The sequence below is a fragment of the Colius striatus genome, chromosome 4 (assembly GCF_028858725.1).
Source record: "Colius striatus isolate bColStr4 chromosome 4, bColStr4.1.hap1, whole genome shotgun sequence".
In the NCBI taxonomy this organism is placed as follows: domain Eukaryota; kingdom Metazoa; phylum Chordata; class Aves; order Coliiformes; family Coliidae; genus Colius; species Colius striatus.
The window spans coordinates 58,147,965-58,165,933 of record NC_084762.1 but is presented as its reverse complement, the minus strand read 5'-3'; the positions used below and the strand labels follow the sequence as shown (position 1 = coordinate 58,165,933).

At 45.0% G+C, this 17,969-nt stretch overlaps 1 protein-coding gene across 1 annotated transcript; it reads right to left on the bottom strand.

Moving 5' to 3' along the window:
* Positions 1–421: 421 nt before the first annotated feature.
* On the bottom strand, positions 422–16,753 carry SDCBP (syndecan binding protein). Its single transcript, XM_061995801.1, has 9 exons — positions 16,606–16,753; positions 12,635–12,700; positions 8,553–8,631; positions 5,579–5,688; positions 5,104–5,262; positions 3,737–3,912; positions 2,568–2,739; positions 1,936–2,027; positions 422–1,134 (listed from the first exon to the last, which is right to left on the bottom strand). The coding sequence occupies exons 2-9, from the start codon at positions 12,683–12,685 to the stop codon at positions 1,080–1,082; spliced, it is 894 nt and encodes a 297-aa protein (XP_061851785.1). The 5' UTR covers positions 12,686–12,700; positions 16,606–16,753; the 3' UTR covers positions 422–1,079.
* Positions 16,754–17,969: the final 1,216 nt, after the last annotated feature.

Sequence of the window (17,969 nt, the reverse complement as noted above, 5' to 3'; positions counted from 1 at the left end):
AACTTCAGCTACTCCCTGCATCCTTACTCCCTCAGGGCAGGGAGCTGTGGGACCAGCTCGGCTTTAGCCCCAAGTCTCACCCCCAGCACCAGACCAGCAGCTGAAAAGAAAGTCTCCTCCATCATATTCAGACCTGGTACACCCAGCAAGCTACCGGCAATTTGGAAATGCAACCATACAATTAGCATGGCTTGTACAACAGTCAGACTGCTGTTCCATCTCTTAAGCTGAAGGTATGAAAAGAGTTAAGTGTATCCCACCTTTACCCTTGTTCTAAAACGTTCCTACATTGAAGGCCGTAAGCTTGTTTTAGAAGGCTGTTTTTAACTGTATTTCCTAGCTTCTTGCCAGTGGTTGAAAGTGGTCCCAACCAAGCAAGCCCAGCTTAGCTCCCATTAAGTGAGCACACACACAGAGGAGCTAAACTTTCAGCCATTTATTTGGTTATTTATTTCTGAATCCTTAAGAACATGGTTAAGGCGAAAGATAAGCATATTAGTTACAATTTGTATAACAAGGAATAAAAAGAGGCGAGTGTCTGTACACTGCTTCTATTCCATACGCTTACTTGTTGAACAATGCCCGTAGCTATCCTGAGCTTAGCTGGCATGCTCCTGTAAACAGTAGGTACTAGAACAAGAAAATTAACTAGTACTAGCCGTATTTCTAATCTGCCATTTCAAATCTACGCTGGAAAAGAGAAAGCAGTAAAAATGCTCAATTGTCTTACACATACAAAGCACAGCCTTGTCCTGCGTAACAACACAGAGCTTTGCAAGTGCAAGCTGGCTCCTTCAGTTTCTAGGGCTTAGAGGAGTAAACTAAAGAGACCTATGGAAAGAAGTTTTAACACAATTGGAATTTCACATTTGTCAAGCATAAGGCTACAAGTTTTACAGTTTGTGAATAAACAAGATATGTTGAACTGTAACATTCCCAGCCATTATAGATGCAAATGCCTGATGCAGCATATCTTCTCCCAGCCTCCAGGAGGCTCAGGTGCAGAAGAAAAATCACTGAGTATAACTGCCCAAGTTTAGTGGAATCATTGTTATAGAGAATATATACATGATGCAAGTTTAGACTTCAGGAATGGAGTGATCCATCAGGCTTTTCATAATGCTAGTTGCCATCCTAAAAAGAAAAAGAAGGCAATCCTGATTTGTAACACAACTCTAGGAGACCACTCAAGCTTCTGACCACTCTATCTCCCCCATTGCTAGTCCTTTAATATGGCCCTTTATGCTACCCTTTTTGAGCACACAGTGCTAGAGAAAGCTGCACCAACTGCACACAGTGAAGCAAAGCCCACAGTACTTTGTGTTTTTAATAGCTGAGCTGTTAGCAACATCTTCCGGGATGTGGCATGGACACAAGCACAGCAGGATCACAAGGCCAAGGGGGAACAGTGGCTGCTACTGAAAACAGTTTTGTAGAAAGAGCATAACAAGTGGAGAGAGACTCCGTTATACCTAAAGCTTTGTTAATTGTTAGCAACTTCAAAAACATTTTTGCAGGAGAGATTTGGCTGTAGAAAGCCAGCACTGCCAAAGGATTAGGAACAAACAACTATGTCCTGCCAAGAACCCTGCTTATGCCACCAGAAACAGTGTTTTAGTTACAAAGTAACAAGGATTGTTATCCCTGTCCTTGAAAGTTCTCAGAAACTCAGATTTCTAGCATAGAGAGAGCAGTTTTTCAAGAGAAGGCAAAAAAGCATCACTAATAATGGTTTAAAAACAGAACCAAAACACACTGTTTTGACTAAAGCATCAGTTTAAGCAAGTTTTAAGACTCCCACCTTCCCCCACCCCCTCCCGCTTTCCTTGTAATTTTGTAATTAGGTCTTACGAGCAGATTTTATTTTACCTATAAAAAATTGTCACTGTCAACTTGATTATAATTAGCAGCATGGCTGCTTTGTTTATTACCTACCTCTTTATTATGTACTCATAGATACTGGAAGGCATGACAGTAATGGTCACTACATTTCCAGCTGTTGCCAAGATGTCTGCAATCTGGGGGTCCTGTTGTTGAATGAAATCATATGAGCAACGTTACTCCAGCTGACTAATAAAGCAGCACTTCAAGAGCTTTTTCTGCATTTCCCACAGCTTAAGAGACCTACACCTCCTTCACTGGAGTGTTTAACCTTCAGGGCAAAGCCACTGAAGAGACAGAACCACCTAAAAGACATTCAGTTATCAGCATCTGGCACAAATTGACTAGAGAATGGATACAGGTGTTACCCACACAACTCCTACTGGCATTTGACAGAGGTTGGCAGAAGGAAGCTTGTTCTTTGTTTTGCCAGCAAGTTAGACTCCAGATAAAAACTGAGGGTCAGCCTAGCCAAGCAGAGGCAGAGAGGGAGTTGACCTGCCTCCACAGACCCGCAAAGAAGCCTCAAAGCATGCACGGCTCTCTGACCCAGTTACCTCTCATGACTTACAGTATTGCCTGATGTTCATCCAACAAGAAATTACAGTCCTTTTCCCTCTATAAACCACAATTACTACACAAAATGCTCACAGCTGTCCACCTCCACCACCTTGTACTTATTTTACCTTCAATCCAATTACATTCTGGCCGTTAATTTCACAGATGTTGTGCTCTGTCAGCAGTCCATTCCTCGCAGCAGAACTGTCTTTCACTATTGAGGTTATTTTTCCATTCTTGAATATGAAACCAACATGCCCTGTGCTGTCTTTATGCATAGTAATAATTCGTTCAAAAGGCCTGTAAGACATTTAAAATGCAAAGACATGGTTTTAGCCTACTACATCACAGAAAGAACCACATGCTCTTTGAGCATCTTTGACCTACCAAAAAGTAACTGTGCCCTAAAAGGCTCATGTATCAGCTACAATGAAAAGTAGTTGGGTTGAACTCTATGTCCTTCATCCTGTTATATTAATATGCACTGTTTTATAAATGTTACATGTTAAAAGATGCTGGAATACAAGGCTTCCCCAACAGTATTTCTGCTGCTTTACTACAAATAAACCTTTGAATTGTGTCTTAAAAAGCTGGCAAATCCAGGAAGGCAGCAGGGAGCTGGTAGGAAGAACAGGGAGTCTACTACCACATTATTTTGATTCAATATAAGAGGTAACTGCCACGATAGAATTAGCATGCCCTCCACTGGGTCAAACTTGGTTCTCTGAACGAACACTGAAAAAGCTTTGAGACATACACTGAGCCATATATTGTGTCTTCTTATAAGCCTACAGACCTTATGTTGAAGCTCATCTATTATTATGAAATACAACTTGCTATAAGCTCATTATTTAATACAATTAAAGCACCTGTATTACTTCATCAAGTGTGCTTTTAGTGAAACTGGCATTTACACAAAAGTAAAAAACGGGTCACAAGAAAACCATCATGCTAAATAAATATGCAGATGTATTCATTAATACAGCAACTGTTGTGGTGCCATCTTTTACTGCTTTTTCAGTTAGTATAAGGAAAAGTATCCAAAAAAAGGACAGAACTCTTGGATTCAAAGTTTAAATTTGAGTTTCTCTATTCACTCATTAGATTTACCTTGGAAAATGTTATATGCCTTATCATGGCCAGGCACGTGTGAGCATTGCCCACAAAAGGCAACATTTCTGAGGACCTTTGCTATAGAAGTACCCAGACAAACAGACTGTTTTGCTTTCAGTTCTGCTGAAGCAAGGGGAGACCCAAACCCCACAGAATGGCAATCTGGATCTGCAGTTGGCTTTACCTGTCCCGGATGATCATTGAGATCCTTTCTCCAGAAGCCTGTTTCAGAACTTTATGTGCTTTATCAGAACTCCATCCTGCACAGTTATCACCATTGATCTGCAGAACTTGGTCCCCAAACCGCAGACCAGCGAGGGATGCTGGAGAGTTTGCCTGAACTAACTGGACAAATATACCCTACAAGAAAAAAAAAAAAAAAAGGGAAAGAAAAAAAAGAAAGTTGTTCCTTAAAGATGAAGGCCAGTGACAGAACACACAGCCCTTCACAGTTTCCTATTCTCTGTGTAATACCAAGCAAATGGACAGAAGGGCTTACTTGTTATTTCTCCCTAAGAGATATTTTTGAGGCTTCAGTCTGCTTCCAGATGTCTTTAAGAGACTGATAATTAATGTAAGAATCAGGTTTGGAAATGAGTACATCTGTTCTCTCTAGATCTCTAGACATTAAAAAAAAAAGACACAAGCATAACATTAAAACCTGAGTTGAAGGGGTAAAATACTCTTCCGTTTAACAAAAAGTCTGAACAACGAGACAAACAAGTGGCACATTTGCATATCTCCTTGTGCATTTAACTAATAATTCCTTTACCAGACACCAGAGTCTATATAGCTGGAGAAGCACATCAGCAATGCTGGGAACCCTATGGCAGATTTTTCCTTCTTTTGTAACAATTTTTTCAGCTTCTTCTTGCTTATGATTTGCTAGCACCTCAGCTAAAAAACTCAGGATGTAAAAAAACCCATATTTCTAGTCAAAGTACCCCTAAAAACCAAGTAAAGCATATCAAGGCAAACAGTGCTGGGGTGGTGATGGTGGGGAGAGTGTTCAAAAAGAACCCAGACACACACTATGAAAACCCCAGCATTTCCTGGGTTAGGAGAACTCCAGAAAACACTTTAACCTTGACTATAGTTTTGAGGTTTCTTATTCAGTTAAATTGCCTTCCCAAGCAAAGAAAGGAAAAAAACCCAACACCCAAACAGGGTAGCATTTTCCATGTTGAGAATCAAAGGATATTGAAACAGAAGCTCTGCCCATATTAAAAGCAACTTGAAAAAGCCTGCTCTGAAATGACTCTTTACATAGAAGTAAGATGACACCCTCACTATCCTTACTTTTCTCACCAGCTCTAAAGCAAGAAACAACTTACAAGTACTTTTCAGGTGTTACAAATCACATGGAAGTAAATTGCTGCTGTAAATTTACATCCTAGTCCAGGCAGCTGGAAGCAAATGAAGGGTTTAAAAACTGATAATGGCTAAGCAAGTGTTACACAGAAAAGAACCTCATGGCTATACACCAGCTTCACTACTAATTTCATCTAGCAAACGAGATCTGCACGGGCAAAAGCCATGTGCCACACTTACATTGTCCACGGACTTGAGGCGGAGGCCGATCTTGCCATCTTGATCCTTACACAAGATGGCCTCGCGGATGCCTTGCTTGATTTCTGCTCGGCGGATTCCCGCATCATTTCCAGTCACTGGAGCCACCATATAATTAGTAGCAGGTCGTGTCACCAGTTGCTGATTGAAAAGAAATAGATAATTAAGTTTCAACTTTTATAATTAGCTATACTTCAGTTATATATAAAGTGCTATTTAAGACAAACCAAGCACACCAATAAAGCCCCAATACCAGCTCTTCCCCAACCCACTCCCAACACTGCAAATGCACTGCTCTGTTTAAGACCAGATTAAAAACAGGCACCGTTACTTAAAGCAATTCCTTTACCGGTCAAGTACAGTACTTTAAACAAAGAGCAGTCTGCTCTCTAGCATGCCAGATACACATTTAGTCCTTACACTTTTGCTTTCTAAAACATGCTTGACTGGTACCTACACCCTGTGGTTGAGCAGCTGCAGCCACTGGCAAGTTCCTCTGCACCTCTTCCTCACTGAGGCTCAGGCCCATGTACTGAGAAAGTTCCGGGTACAGTCTGGGGTACAGGCCTGCAGGAGAAAAACACCACAAACATTATTGTAGCCCAGGGGAGAAAAGTAACCAAACAGCATTTTTCAGATAAAGAGTTTACAGAGAACCTTTAGTTTCACTTACTCCATTCATCCTTTATGGCACAAAGAACATTAGGCACGTTCCGAAACAACGTGCTACAGTCCATGAAGACATGCCCTCGCTCCAAAGCTTTTGGGCAATGAGTGGGGAACTATTCTCCCTCCCACCCCCAAACCAGCTACATTGGAGAGGGCACACACATTCCACCGAGTGCAAGACAGCACCTGCAAGAGGCATCCCATGCCAAGGACATGCCAGGTACCAGGCATGGTACAGTTTCTGCTGAAGACAGCCTCCTGGCTGTGAGGTCCACAGTGCAGCCTGCTTTAAGAGTCTTCGTAAGAAAGCAGATGACATTTTCTCATAGCTTCAAAATAAAGTGGTTTTAGATATGCTTCTCAATCAGACAAAATGTACACAGCCCTTAAAACACCCAGCAGAAGATTCCTCTACTCTGGAGAGAAGCAAGGTGCAAGGAGTGACAGACTTGTCAGATCTCAAGGCAAAGCACTCTGGAAATAAGCCTGATACTGCTCTTGACATTCCACAGATAACTAACTGGTGCCACTTAACAACTGGCAGTGATGAGAACTCGTGAAGAGTCCACCCACTATTCACACCAAGTTGGTGGGGACAGAAATGGTTCCTTGGAAAGCAAAGGGGTGCAAGGGATGGCCTTGGAAGCCAGCAGGCACCCCAGTTCCCAAAGTTTAGGTTTCCAGTGTTCGTTTAATGGTACAGGTATAAAAAGCAGCTATTGTAAAAATTCACATTTGACCAGAAATAGAAAGCAGTTTTCTGGGAAGGAATAAGGGTCATTGCAAGGTGAATTCCAGTAGAAATGAGATACTATTCACTCCTTAATACTTTTAGTGGCCACCCTTGCATACTGCTTCTCATGAGAGCTGTCTGATCTTACTTGCTGACTGATCTATCAGCTTGCACTTTCACCAATACTATTAATAAGCTTGTAATCAACATTTCTTCCACTTTTGCTTGCATTTTCCATGCTTTCAATTTGCAATGCTGCACATGACTTCTGCAGCTACTTGATTTTTTCTCTTTTGTCCTTCAAAGACCACAACACAGAATGTATCTTAACAGCTGTATATACATTCTTATTCAAAACAGAGGGACCTCCAAATAATAAAGCACATCCAAAAGTTCTTCCTGACGTTGTATGTTCTCCTGTCTCTGCCAAGACAGAGGAATTCCCAGCAGGTTTGGCACATCCTATAGACCTTTGTCTGGGTTCTATTGAGCAATTAATCACTCTTCAGCCACATACAGTTCCTGAGCAATTCACACATAAGCTGATGTCAAAGTTATGTAATTTGGCTAGCAGGCACAAAAACTGCAGGAGAATTCAAACCAGACAGCAGAAAGAATGCTGTCAAGAAGGGACTGCAGAAGCAAATTCAAATCTGGTCTGGTGACGTTAGGTCAGGAAACTATTCCAGAAAAATCTGCAAGAGGCAGCTATATGAGCTATATGAACTCCTGCCTTAAGGTCATCTTAGACACATCAGTGCCAAGAGAACTGGAGACAAAGTTATATCCACCAAGTTTTAACATCTCATCACCAGTGCAATAACGATACTCCATCTGTGTCCAGTTTTGGGCTCCTCAGCTCAAGAGGGACAGGGAACTTGTGGAGAGAGTCCAGCATAGGGCCACCAAGCTGATCAGGGGAGTGGAGCATCTTCCTTATGAGGAAAGGCTGCAAGAACTGGGGCTGTTTAGTCTAGAGAAGACTGAGGGGGGATCTCATTATTTTTTACAAGTATATAAATGGTGGATGTCAGGAGGTTGAGACATCCCTTTTTTCTGTTGTATCCAATGACAGGACACAGGGTAATGGACAAAAGCTGGAACACAAAAAGTTCCACTTAAATATAAGGAAAAAACTATTTTCTTGTGAGGGTGAGGGAGCAGTGGCTCAGGCTCCCCAGGGAGGGTGTGGAGTCTCCTTCCTTGGAGGTCTTCAGGACCCACCTGGACACGTTCCAATGTGACCTGATCTAGGTGAACCTGATTCAGCAGGGGGAGTTGGGCTATATGATCTCTAAAGGTCCCTTCCAACCCTACCATTCTGTGATTCTTTGATTCTGGGTAGCTGTTCCAGCACTGCTGCTGGCCATGCTGGCAAAAGACTTTAAGCCTTTTAGGCCAAGAGTAACTTACTAATAACAAAGGGCTCTGACTTCAAACATACCTGTGCACCTTTCAGGAGAGAGGGAGGGGAAATGGGTGCAAGTCATTCAGCTTTAGGTCTGATGGATTTTCCCATCAGACATTTGATCCCAAAATTTGCTGGAAGCCTTATGTTGATACCATGACCAGATTAATTTCCACCTTCCTGGACATTTCTCTGTTGTCTGAGATTCATGTTTGTCTGTTCCTAAGCAAGCTCATACAGAGAGGAAAGACACTCAGACTCCCACTGCCCTCTAAAGCTTACAAATATACATGTGTCAGGTAAGGAAAACTAAGTGAGGTAAGAAGGCAGCAATAAGAGCTCAAATGATACCTACAGCAAACCTTGTGACATTAGGCTCCCTTGGAAAAGGTTTGGAAAAGTTAAGGGTTAGTGTTTGATGCAACTTCCTTGTATAAGCAAACACTGGGTTTTGACTCATGGCGCTTTGCCAAGGTGGGCGTTGGCATCTCCCAAAAGGCATGGTCTCACCCTTTGTAAACAAGGTTACGTATTCATAGGTATTTTTGACTTTACCGTTAACTTTAGAATTTCTGAACTGCTTTCCACAATATTCAGATACTATACAGTACGTAAGCTTACCTCCATCATGAGGAATAGGAGTAGGAGCTTCAGACAAGATTGCTGGATTTGCTGGATTTGAAGAAAAGGCAGTCTGAGCCTAAAAGCAAAGAAACTCATATATGTTATCTTGTGCAGGAAAAAAAACAGATCTATGACATTTTTATTCTGCAGGCAGCAGACTAAACATTTTCTTTTGCATGCTACTTACTGTTCATCTTGAAGTTCTGAAGTCAGTCTTTTCCTTTGAAATAAAGAACTTCAATACAATGTGATGTAGCAGTATCAAATCCCTTTGGTAGATAACTTGTACCTACCTCAGAGAAGACAAGGCCACAGTAATATGCAGAAAGGCTTTACTGTCAACCCATTCTGTTTTTGTCATCAAGTAAGTTAAAGAACCTTAAAAGACACATTATACTTGGCTGACTAAGCTTTATAAATTTTAGTTTTAAGGCATGACCTTTGGCAGAGCATTTTGCACATACTTTTTTTTCAGCTCGATGGTAGCAGTTTTACCTCTTGTCCATTTAAAGATGTTATTCATGAGCTCCACCATAGATCCTTTGAGGGTGTAAATTCCATACTGTAGTGGTTTTGTGTGGCCAGGTTTTTGTAGCTGGGGGAGGAGGGTGGGGGGGGTGAGCTACACGGGTGGCTTCCTTAAACAAAGAGCTGCCAGAAGCTTCTCCTATAGCTGATAGGGCCAGTGCCAGTCAATTCTAAGATGGACCCCACAGCTGACCCAGGCCTGGCCAATTAGTGACGGAGATAACACCTCTGTAAATAACATATTGGAGAAGGGGAGGAAGTTGCAGCAGCAGTGGCGAGTGAGAATGTGAAAACAACATCTCCACAGATACCAAAGTCAGTGGAGAAGGAGAGGGAGGAGGTGCCCATGCACTGGAAGAAAGACTCCCCTGTGACCTGTGGTGAGGACTATGGTGAGGCAGCTGTGCCCCTGCAGTCCACAGAGGACCTCTGGGGAGCAGAGATCCACTCACAGCCCATGAAGGACTCCATGCTGGAGCAGGTGGATGCCTGAAGGAGGCTGTGACTCCATGGGAAGCTCACCCTGGACCAAGTTCCTGGCAGGACCTGGGAGCCTGTGAGGAGAGAGGAGCCCACACCAGAGCAGGTTTGCTGTCAGGACTTATGGTCCTGTGGGAGACTCAGGCTGGAGCAGTTGGTACCTGAAGGACTGTTCTCCCGGTAGACAACCCACGTTGGGGCAGGGTGTGAGCAGCTGCCCCCGTGGGAGGCCCCATGCTGGAGCAGTTCATGAGGAGCTGTAGCCCATGGGAAGGACCCATGCTAGAGAAGTTCGTGAGGGACTGTTTTCTGTGGGGAGGGACCCCACAGTGTAGCAGTGGGAAGCGTGATGAGGTCTCCCCCTGAGCAGTGGCAAAGTCCATCTGTAAAGAACTGACTGTAACCCCCATCCCCCGCGCTGCTGGGGGAAAGGAAAGGGAGTCCTGGGAAGAGGGAGGGGCGGGGGGGTGTGTTTTAAGATTTGGTTTTATTTCTCATTTCGCTGTTCTGATTGTTCATTAATGAATCAAACCTTTTCTCCCCAGGTTGAGTCTGTTTTGCCCATGACACTGGTTGCTGAGCTATCTCCCTGTCCTTATCTTGACTCACAAACCTCTTGTTATATTGCTCTCTCCTGTCCAGTTCAGGAGGGGGAGTGATAGAGTGACTCACTGGGCACGTGGCACCCAGGCAGGGCCTAAACCACCACACACATAATCCACTGCTACTAGGTTAATATCTTCTAAAATAAATGGACCTTCCAAGATGTTTTTTTCTGCAGAAATTGCCAGTAAAGGGAATATGCCACTGCACTGCACACTGACTCACCAATGTAAGAGACTGTATTAAAGTAAGCCGTTTCCTTCCTCCTCAATACCTCAGCTACTCCTTTTTTTGCTCTTGTGCAATGACAAACAGTGAAAAACACTGACTTACAGAGACCTGTTAAGTGTGATGAAAATAGCTATTCCAGTATCTTTCCTCAGGTTGAATGTTAAAGGTGGGGGGGAAATTACTAAATGCATAGTTAAATATTATGCTGAACTGGACACGTAAATCATCTAACATAACATGACAGTCAAATTACTTAATGTTTTTATGGAAATCACACTTAGAAACAGTAGACTTCATAGTCCTGTACTCTCCAGGAAGTTATCAATAGAAAAATATTTCAGAGCAAGAATGACTCGTTATTTATCAGTGCCAGATACATTTAGAAGAAGAGCTTCCAACTCAAATGCTGGACAAAAAGAACAAGTCAGAGTATTGAATGTAATAAGTCCATTTGTTTTAACCAGCAGTCATTTTACTCTCACTCACAGAATCATAGAATCATTTAAGCTGGGAGAGATCTTTAAGATCATTGAGTCCTGCCCTATCAACCACTAGACCACTTCCCTAAGTGGAACATCCAACCATCTCTTAAACACCTCCAGCGATGGTGACTCCACCACCTCCCCGGGCAGCCCGTTCCAATGCCTGACAGCCCTTTCAGTAAAGGGCAGCCTTTGTCTGGCCCATTTTCTTCTAAGAGTGCTCTCAGAGTTAAAAAGAGAGCATTTTTATAATACACTTCTTGGGAGAGGCAAATACTTCAGCCTTTGAAAGTTGCTAGGGCCAGCGGGCCAAGAGAGGTGATTTCCCCTCTACTCCCCTCCCCTGAGGAGTACTTAAAAACTGTAATACATAAACTCTAGCAGTTGGTCATCAAAAGGCCAAAGGAGCACATCCATGTTCCATGATAGTTATTTTTTTTTTCGACATTACCTGCCTGTAGACATAGGACTTTGGTAAGATAAGGTAGGGCAGGTGGCTGGGCCATTATGACAAGGAGAAATCCCAACGCAGCACTCAACTTCCCAAGCCTCATCCCACAGACACACACCATGGGACTGAGGCACTCTACCTGAGACAGCACAGCAGAGTTGCTAAGCTGTTCAGTGCTGTTTGCTTGGCTCCTTCATGATGAAAAGAATAAGGACAGAAGGAGGAGGCACCTTAAAATGCAATATAACTCACTGCTTTTGTTTAAAATGGGAGGGAATCCAGTTTAAGTTTGGGAAAGAAAAATGAAGGCTAGGTAAAATGCTGAAGTAAGGAACCTCCCTGTAAAATACATTCATGTCAAACTTCTCATGGAGTTCTTATCCATTAAAACATTTCATAATTTTGTTTTGCAGGTATTTTTTTGATCCTCATTCTGTGTAATAAAGCAGCTACCAATATTCTTACACGTAAAGGGGTACAGAAACATGATAGTCTTGGAAGCACTGAGAGAACTGGTCACTACCATGAACTTAGCCAGAGGACAAGCCCGTGATTCCAGATGACATTAATAGAGCCAGCGCCTGCTCTTTGTGCCCAATTGACTTGGACAGATTTCTGCCACAGCTTTGGACATCAAGAGAGAGACATAACAAGTTTATATAGTTCAGTCACCACTATTAATCACCTCAGCTAAAGTATGAGAAGACACTATATGTCTGTCTACTCAAGACCAAGTATCCATACTTCAAAAAACCAACACATTAAAAGACAAATTTTTCAATAACAAATATCTACATGGTGGGTGTCAGGAGGTTGGGACATCCCTTTTTTCTGTTGTAGCTAGCAACAGGACAAGGGGTAATGGGATGAAGCTGGAACACAAAAAGTTCCACTTAAAAAACTATTTCACTGTGAGGGTGAGGGAGCAGTGGCACAGGCTGCCCAGAGGGGTTGTGGAGTCTCCTTCCTTGGAGGTCTTCAAGACCCGCCTGGACATGTTCCTATGCAACCTGACCTAGGTGAACCTGCTTCTGCAGGGGGTTGGACTAGATGATCTCTGGAAGTCCCTTCCAACCCTGACCATTCTATGATTCTATGAAATGAATACACAAACCAAAATAAATATACTCCACATTGGTAAAATAAGCATTACTCATATTAGATCAAGCTACAAAGTAAACAGTTTGTCTTCCTCCTTTTACAGTGTGATGTTTTACCAAGCTCTCACCTACAGTAACTCTGCCCTTCTCTGGATTAAATATCAGATACAGTATTGTCATCAAAACTGTTAAAGCCCACTATACCTGAATAACTTTGTCCACCTTCAGATCTTCCAGGGAAGGATAGAGGGACATTTTGAGGCAGTCTCACTGGGTAGAGGGAAGAGCAGAAAAAAATAAAGGGGAAAGAAAACAAAGAACGGGGTTAGCCATCAGAGATATTTACTTAGTGTCACAGCTTTAACAAGAAAAAAATAAAAAAGAAACAGACAAAGTGTTAAATACGTGATCTATAATTCTTAGCACTGCAGATAAATTCCACTAAGACTATCCATTTAATCTATTATCAATAATAGTCTTTGCATAATAGGCTTTATTTAATACACTTAGTGTTGTCAAAGCTCAGGTCTCAGTGATGAGGAAGCCTACACAGAGAAAACCATTTCACACGAAGTATTGCAAAGACAGACTTTAGGAAGCTAGGATGCAACGATGGAGAGGGTTAGGAGGCAAAAAAACAAATCTAATCGCCCTTCTCCTACTCCTCCTCCTCTCAAAACTAGGACCATATTTTATATACAACTGGAGCATTTCCATCTGCTATCCAAAGTATCTGAAAGGCTTTAATCAGTTCTGATGTTCCAGTAAGAAGCCACTAAAGAGAAGTGGCTTCCTGTGTCCATTCGAAACACATTAATTGCAGCAATAAACCATGAACTAGAAAGATTCAGTCAGTGGTGAGTTTCGAAACACAGAGACTTCAAGCTGGCTCTCATGTGATGTTGGGAGAGCCCTGTGACAACTTATCAGGAAGTAGTACAAAGAAATCCAAGGGAAAAATAAAAAGGCAAAACAATACAAAAAAAAAGCCCATTTCACATGACCCTCTAAGGCACCACACTGACAACCAGCTCTGCTTAGAGCAGGGCATCTGAGGCTTTGGGAAATCTCATTTTCCACAGTGCCTGTCACATTCTCACTGCGGTCAGATAACTTTTCAAAACCGTAATAAAACATTTCACGTCAACATATGGCAACACTTTAATGGGGGGGAGAAGGACTGAAACAGAAGACAACAAAGTGTGACAGTTTTGCAAGTTATACAAGGCACTCAGAACACATTTAATGTGGCTGCTCCAATAAAAGCCTTCCTTTTGGGGATTCATTTTCTCATGCAAAGAACAGAGGTCCTTATTCGTGTAGCAGTGTGGCAGAAACTCCAGAATAAAAGTGACCGCTGCTCAAATCCTTCAGCTACTACTTCTCAAAGTGCAGATATTAAGTTAATTTAAAAAAAAAAAAACAAAACCACCAAACCCACACACTGATGTCTCTCATGATATTGCAGTAACACAATAAATGTCTCTTTGTATTACGCTAAGCTCACAGACAGCTTTTCTACTTGTTCAGCAGAGTGTCCAACAGCTCCAGTATCATCAGACTACAATTAAAACTTCAAAAAATGGGACAGAGACCTAATGTGTGAATGTGTGGCCAGTCATCTTGTAATAATTAATTGCCTCTGACATTTTTGCAACTAAATCAAGCATAATTGAAGCCTGGAAGCTTTATAAGTTATACATACGCATTTAAAACCAGTTTAAAATTCTATTTTAATCCGTCCAGCATTGTTCTGAGAAAACCTTACATGCTTTTGCCCATCCAAAATGGATGATGGCAAACACGTGCCCAAGTCCAGCAAACCCCTCACTCACCTAAGTGGTGCCCAGACACCGCATCCTGCTGCTCAACACCAGTCAAGTCATACACAGCATCAAACTCACCATATACCTGTGCCACAGCTGCCCCAGCAGATGCAGGTACCAGCCCAAGCGCCGGCACACATTCCAAGCCAGCACAGCCCTAGCAGGAGAAGGCAGGCCAAGGACAACAGGGTGTTCCCAAAGGAGACACCCCACTTTGGGGCACTGGAACAGCATTTTGCAGCTGGTGCCCTCTGACACCACCTAGCAGCAGAGCACAGTATGGGGTCTGCTGGGTCCCTCCTCCCAGTGACTGATTTCTATGCCGCAAACCCCTGTTTGCTTACACCTCAGTCAGCTTTAGCTCTCCACGGACCAGTCTCACTCCGCATGTGATTACTGGTGACACATCACAGACAGGTAACCTCAACCTTCCTCTACTTAACAAAGAGAAGCATCGTGTTTTCTGGAAACGTGTTAGCAAAGCTAAACATATATTCATTTCTCAGGACACACAAGACTTCAGCAGCTTATCCTGCCACTTTCCAACTCCTCCCAATACTCCCTCCCCCAGACACCTCCCCTCCCCAGCTAAGGGCTAACAAAGCCAAGTGTTTCTCACCACTACCAAGGAGCTGCTCAACTACCTCTCTTACCGTAATCTCACTGGTTTTATTTGGTTTTCTAAATAGAAAGAGTGTCACCACCCGATTGCATTCAGTGGGCTCATAACTTGGCACACGGCATTTTCAATTTCTACAGAGGCATTTGTACCAAATGATACTCATTAGTAAAGCAACACCTACAAAAATTCTGCGTGTAGTTTAAAATGTGGCCTGTTAATAACTATTAGTACTCTCAGGGATGACCAGTAACTGCAGGAAGAACCTGTCCATGACTTCTGTGCAGCATGGCTTTCCAGCACACACTGTAACAGTTTTAGGCATTGCAGAATAGCTACCACAAAATCCGAGTCATTATAGCCTCCTTTTCTCTCGAAAATCTACACTGACACCAGAATTGCTTTCCTTGATTGTTTCCATACTCCCACATCATGTGAGTGACAGGAAAGCAAAAGTGAAAGACAAAAAGAAAAGAGGGGCAGGAGAAACAACCACAACTCCACCAGTGACCTGCAAAAACCTGTCTCCGAAGGCCTCTCCCCACGGGGACCTCTCCCCATTTCGCAGTACCCTTGGTTGGGAAGCTTGGCGGCTGGCGCCCATCAGCAGACCCCGTCTGCCGGGGAAGTGCTGTGGAAAGGCGGCACTCGTGACACCCCACGGCTGCCCGCAGGAAGTCTTGTGGGTGGGACATCTGGCAGGAGGAGACGAGCGTCCCGGCACTGCCCAGGTCGGAAAGCCTGAGGCGGGAGGCAGCCTGGGATCCAGCTGATCCCCAACTCTGGCCAGCCTGTAGCGCCTGCTATCTGAAAGCACCAGCTGCCAACACTGGGGGAAATCCCCAAACCAAAGCAAACCAGGCTGTCCCACAAGCGAGTGAAAAGATTACAGTCGACCACAAAGCCAGCACCTATAGCGAAACACTGGTTTCCACTTCCAGAAGTCATAAGCTTATGAATCCAAAAATCAATGTTTAAAGCAGAGCCGGGACGAAACCTCCCGGAGGTCATCAGGAACCAAGCAACCGTTTTGCAAGATGCGTTCCCCACTAACAACTCAGTGCTTCCCTTCTACGTATCTAATTGACCTCTGAGCAATTGCTCTCATTATGTATTTAGCTCTGAAACCTGCCGCCTCCGCTTCAGACCTGAAGCGGGGCTCGCTCGCCCGAAAAGGTACATCGCATCCGCTCTCCCCTCGCAGCTGGCTTGGAAGTTTTCACAAACACCCGAACCTCCCTTCGGGGCCGGCCGAGAAGTCTGGTCCGTACGCAGTGACCCCGCAGCCTGACAGGGAGGTCAGAAGACAGCCCCAAGCACGGGCCGGCGGGAGGACGTGGGCACTGACGGTCAGATGGACAAGGGAGGTGTTTCCCGTGGCGGCGGGCAGAGAGGCCCCGGGGAGGCGGCACCCCTCGCCCTGCAGCGGCAGCAGGAGCGGCCGCCCCTCCCCCCCGGCTGCGGGGAGCGGCTGCCCGGCAGGAGCCCGACGCGGCTGGCCGGCGGGCGCGGGGATAAACGCTGCCCCGCAGAGCGGCTCGGCGAAGCCGGCGCCAGCCTCCCCCGACACGCCCCCGCCCCGCTCCGCCATGCCCGGCCGCCGCGCTCGCAGCCCACCCCCACCCCCCTGCTCTCTCCCCTCACGCCGCCGAGAACGGGCCGCCGCCCCGGGCCCGCACACCACGGCCAGCGGGAGACGCGCCCCGCTGCCGGTCCCGGCCCTCCTTTACCTCCGGCCCTGGCCGCGGCTGCCGTTCGTTGGGGGTGCTCGGCGCGGAGTGGAGTGCGGCTGCGGTGCCCCTGCGACCGGCAGCGCCGCGATTAGGGGAGCGGGGGAGGCGGCGGGAATGGCGCGGCCTGCGCATGCCCCGCCGGCGGCGGACGGGGCCGGGCCCGGCAGGCGGGGAAGAGGCCGGCCCTGGGGCCGGGGATGAGGCCGCGGTCGGGTAGGCGGGTGGTAGCCGCCCAGCGCTGTTAGAAACGGACCCTGCGGCCGGTAGTGCACGGCTGTGGTTGCTCACTTCGCTTACCCGATGGCTCACAACTGTCATTCTTTTTTGCAGTGCCTTTGCATCGTTCACTTGCCCTTGTTGGTTCACAAGGGGTCGTCTTCACGAAGAAGAAAGTATAACTTTCTTCTCGTTTTCCAACATCTCCCGGAGAAGCTCTTCTGGAGAAGCCGTGATTTAGAGGATAGCAGCGACTAGGAAATCCTGGAACAAGCTCGGAATGAGGCTTTCCTACTCAATTGCCATAATTACGCCACAATTGCCTTATTTATAGCATGAACTTCTCTAGCATCAATTTTCAGTCTTTAAAATCCAACTTGCACTAGGCTCCCAGCTGTCAAATTGTGTTCATCATATAGATCATTAAACATACAGCGTTCCCTAAAGGCCCTCTTCAGCTAAGAAACCAAAACATTCAGTAAAATAGTTTAACAGTTCCCTAGCACCGAGGAAGGAGGTTTGCTCTCCCCTCCAATCTCTTTCTCCTGTCCAAAGCCAGTCATAGGATTTTCAGGCTCCTCTGTGGGACAGCTGAGCTCTCTGCTTCAGCAGAAACCAAATCCATCAATGGATCGATGAGCCAAACCAGCAATGAAAGGATCTTACAAGTATCAGCCAGAGCAAGGGAAGGGAGGGTGTAGTTGGAAAAAGGAGAAAGGAGAAGGAATGAGAGGGAAGGGTGATTCCCTTCTAACACATCATCTGAGCTGCCTGTGCAATTATAAACGTAGCTAAGCTAAACAGAGATTCTGTTGCAATGTATATTTTCTAGTCTTTGTAAGTTTCTTGATTGTGTCCATCTGCCAGCACCTTAGATGAGCACCATGGGAGTGCATAGGATTGGGGCAGCAGCCACAACAGCTCTGAATACAGAGCAACAGCCTCTCTCTGACTGCCCAGAAGACTCCAAGTGATCAGCCAGGCCTGGCACCTTCCTGCGTGGCCAGCACCTGAACCACTCACTGGCTGCTGAGTCTGCAACTACAGATCATTAAATACATATGAAGTGCAATTTGGGACTTAGGGTATGAGTTCAGAAAAATCCTGTGTTAGGTGCCTTCTGGGCTCGAAGGGAGGGAAGGAAT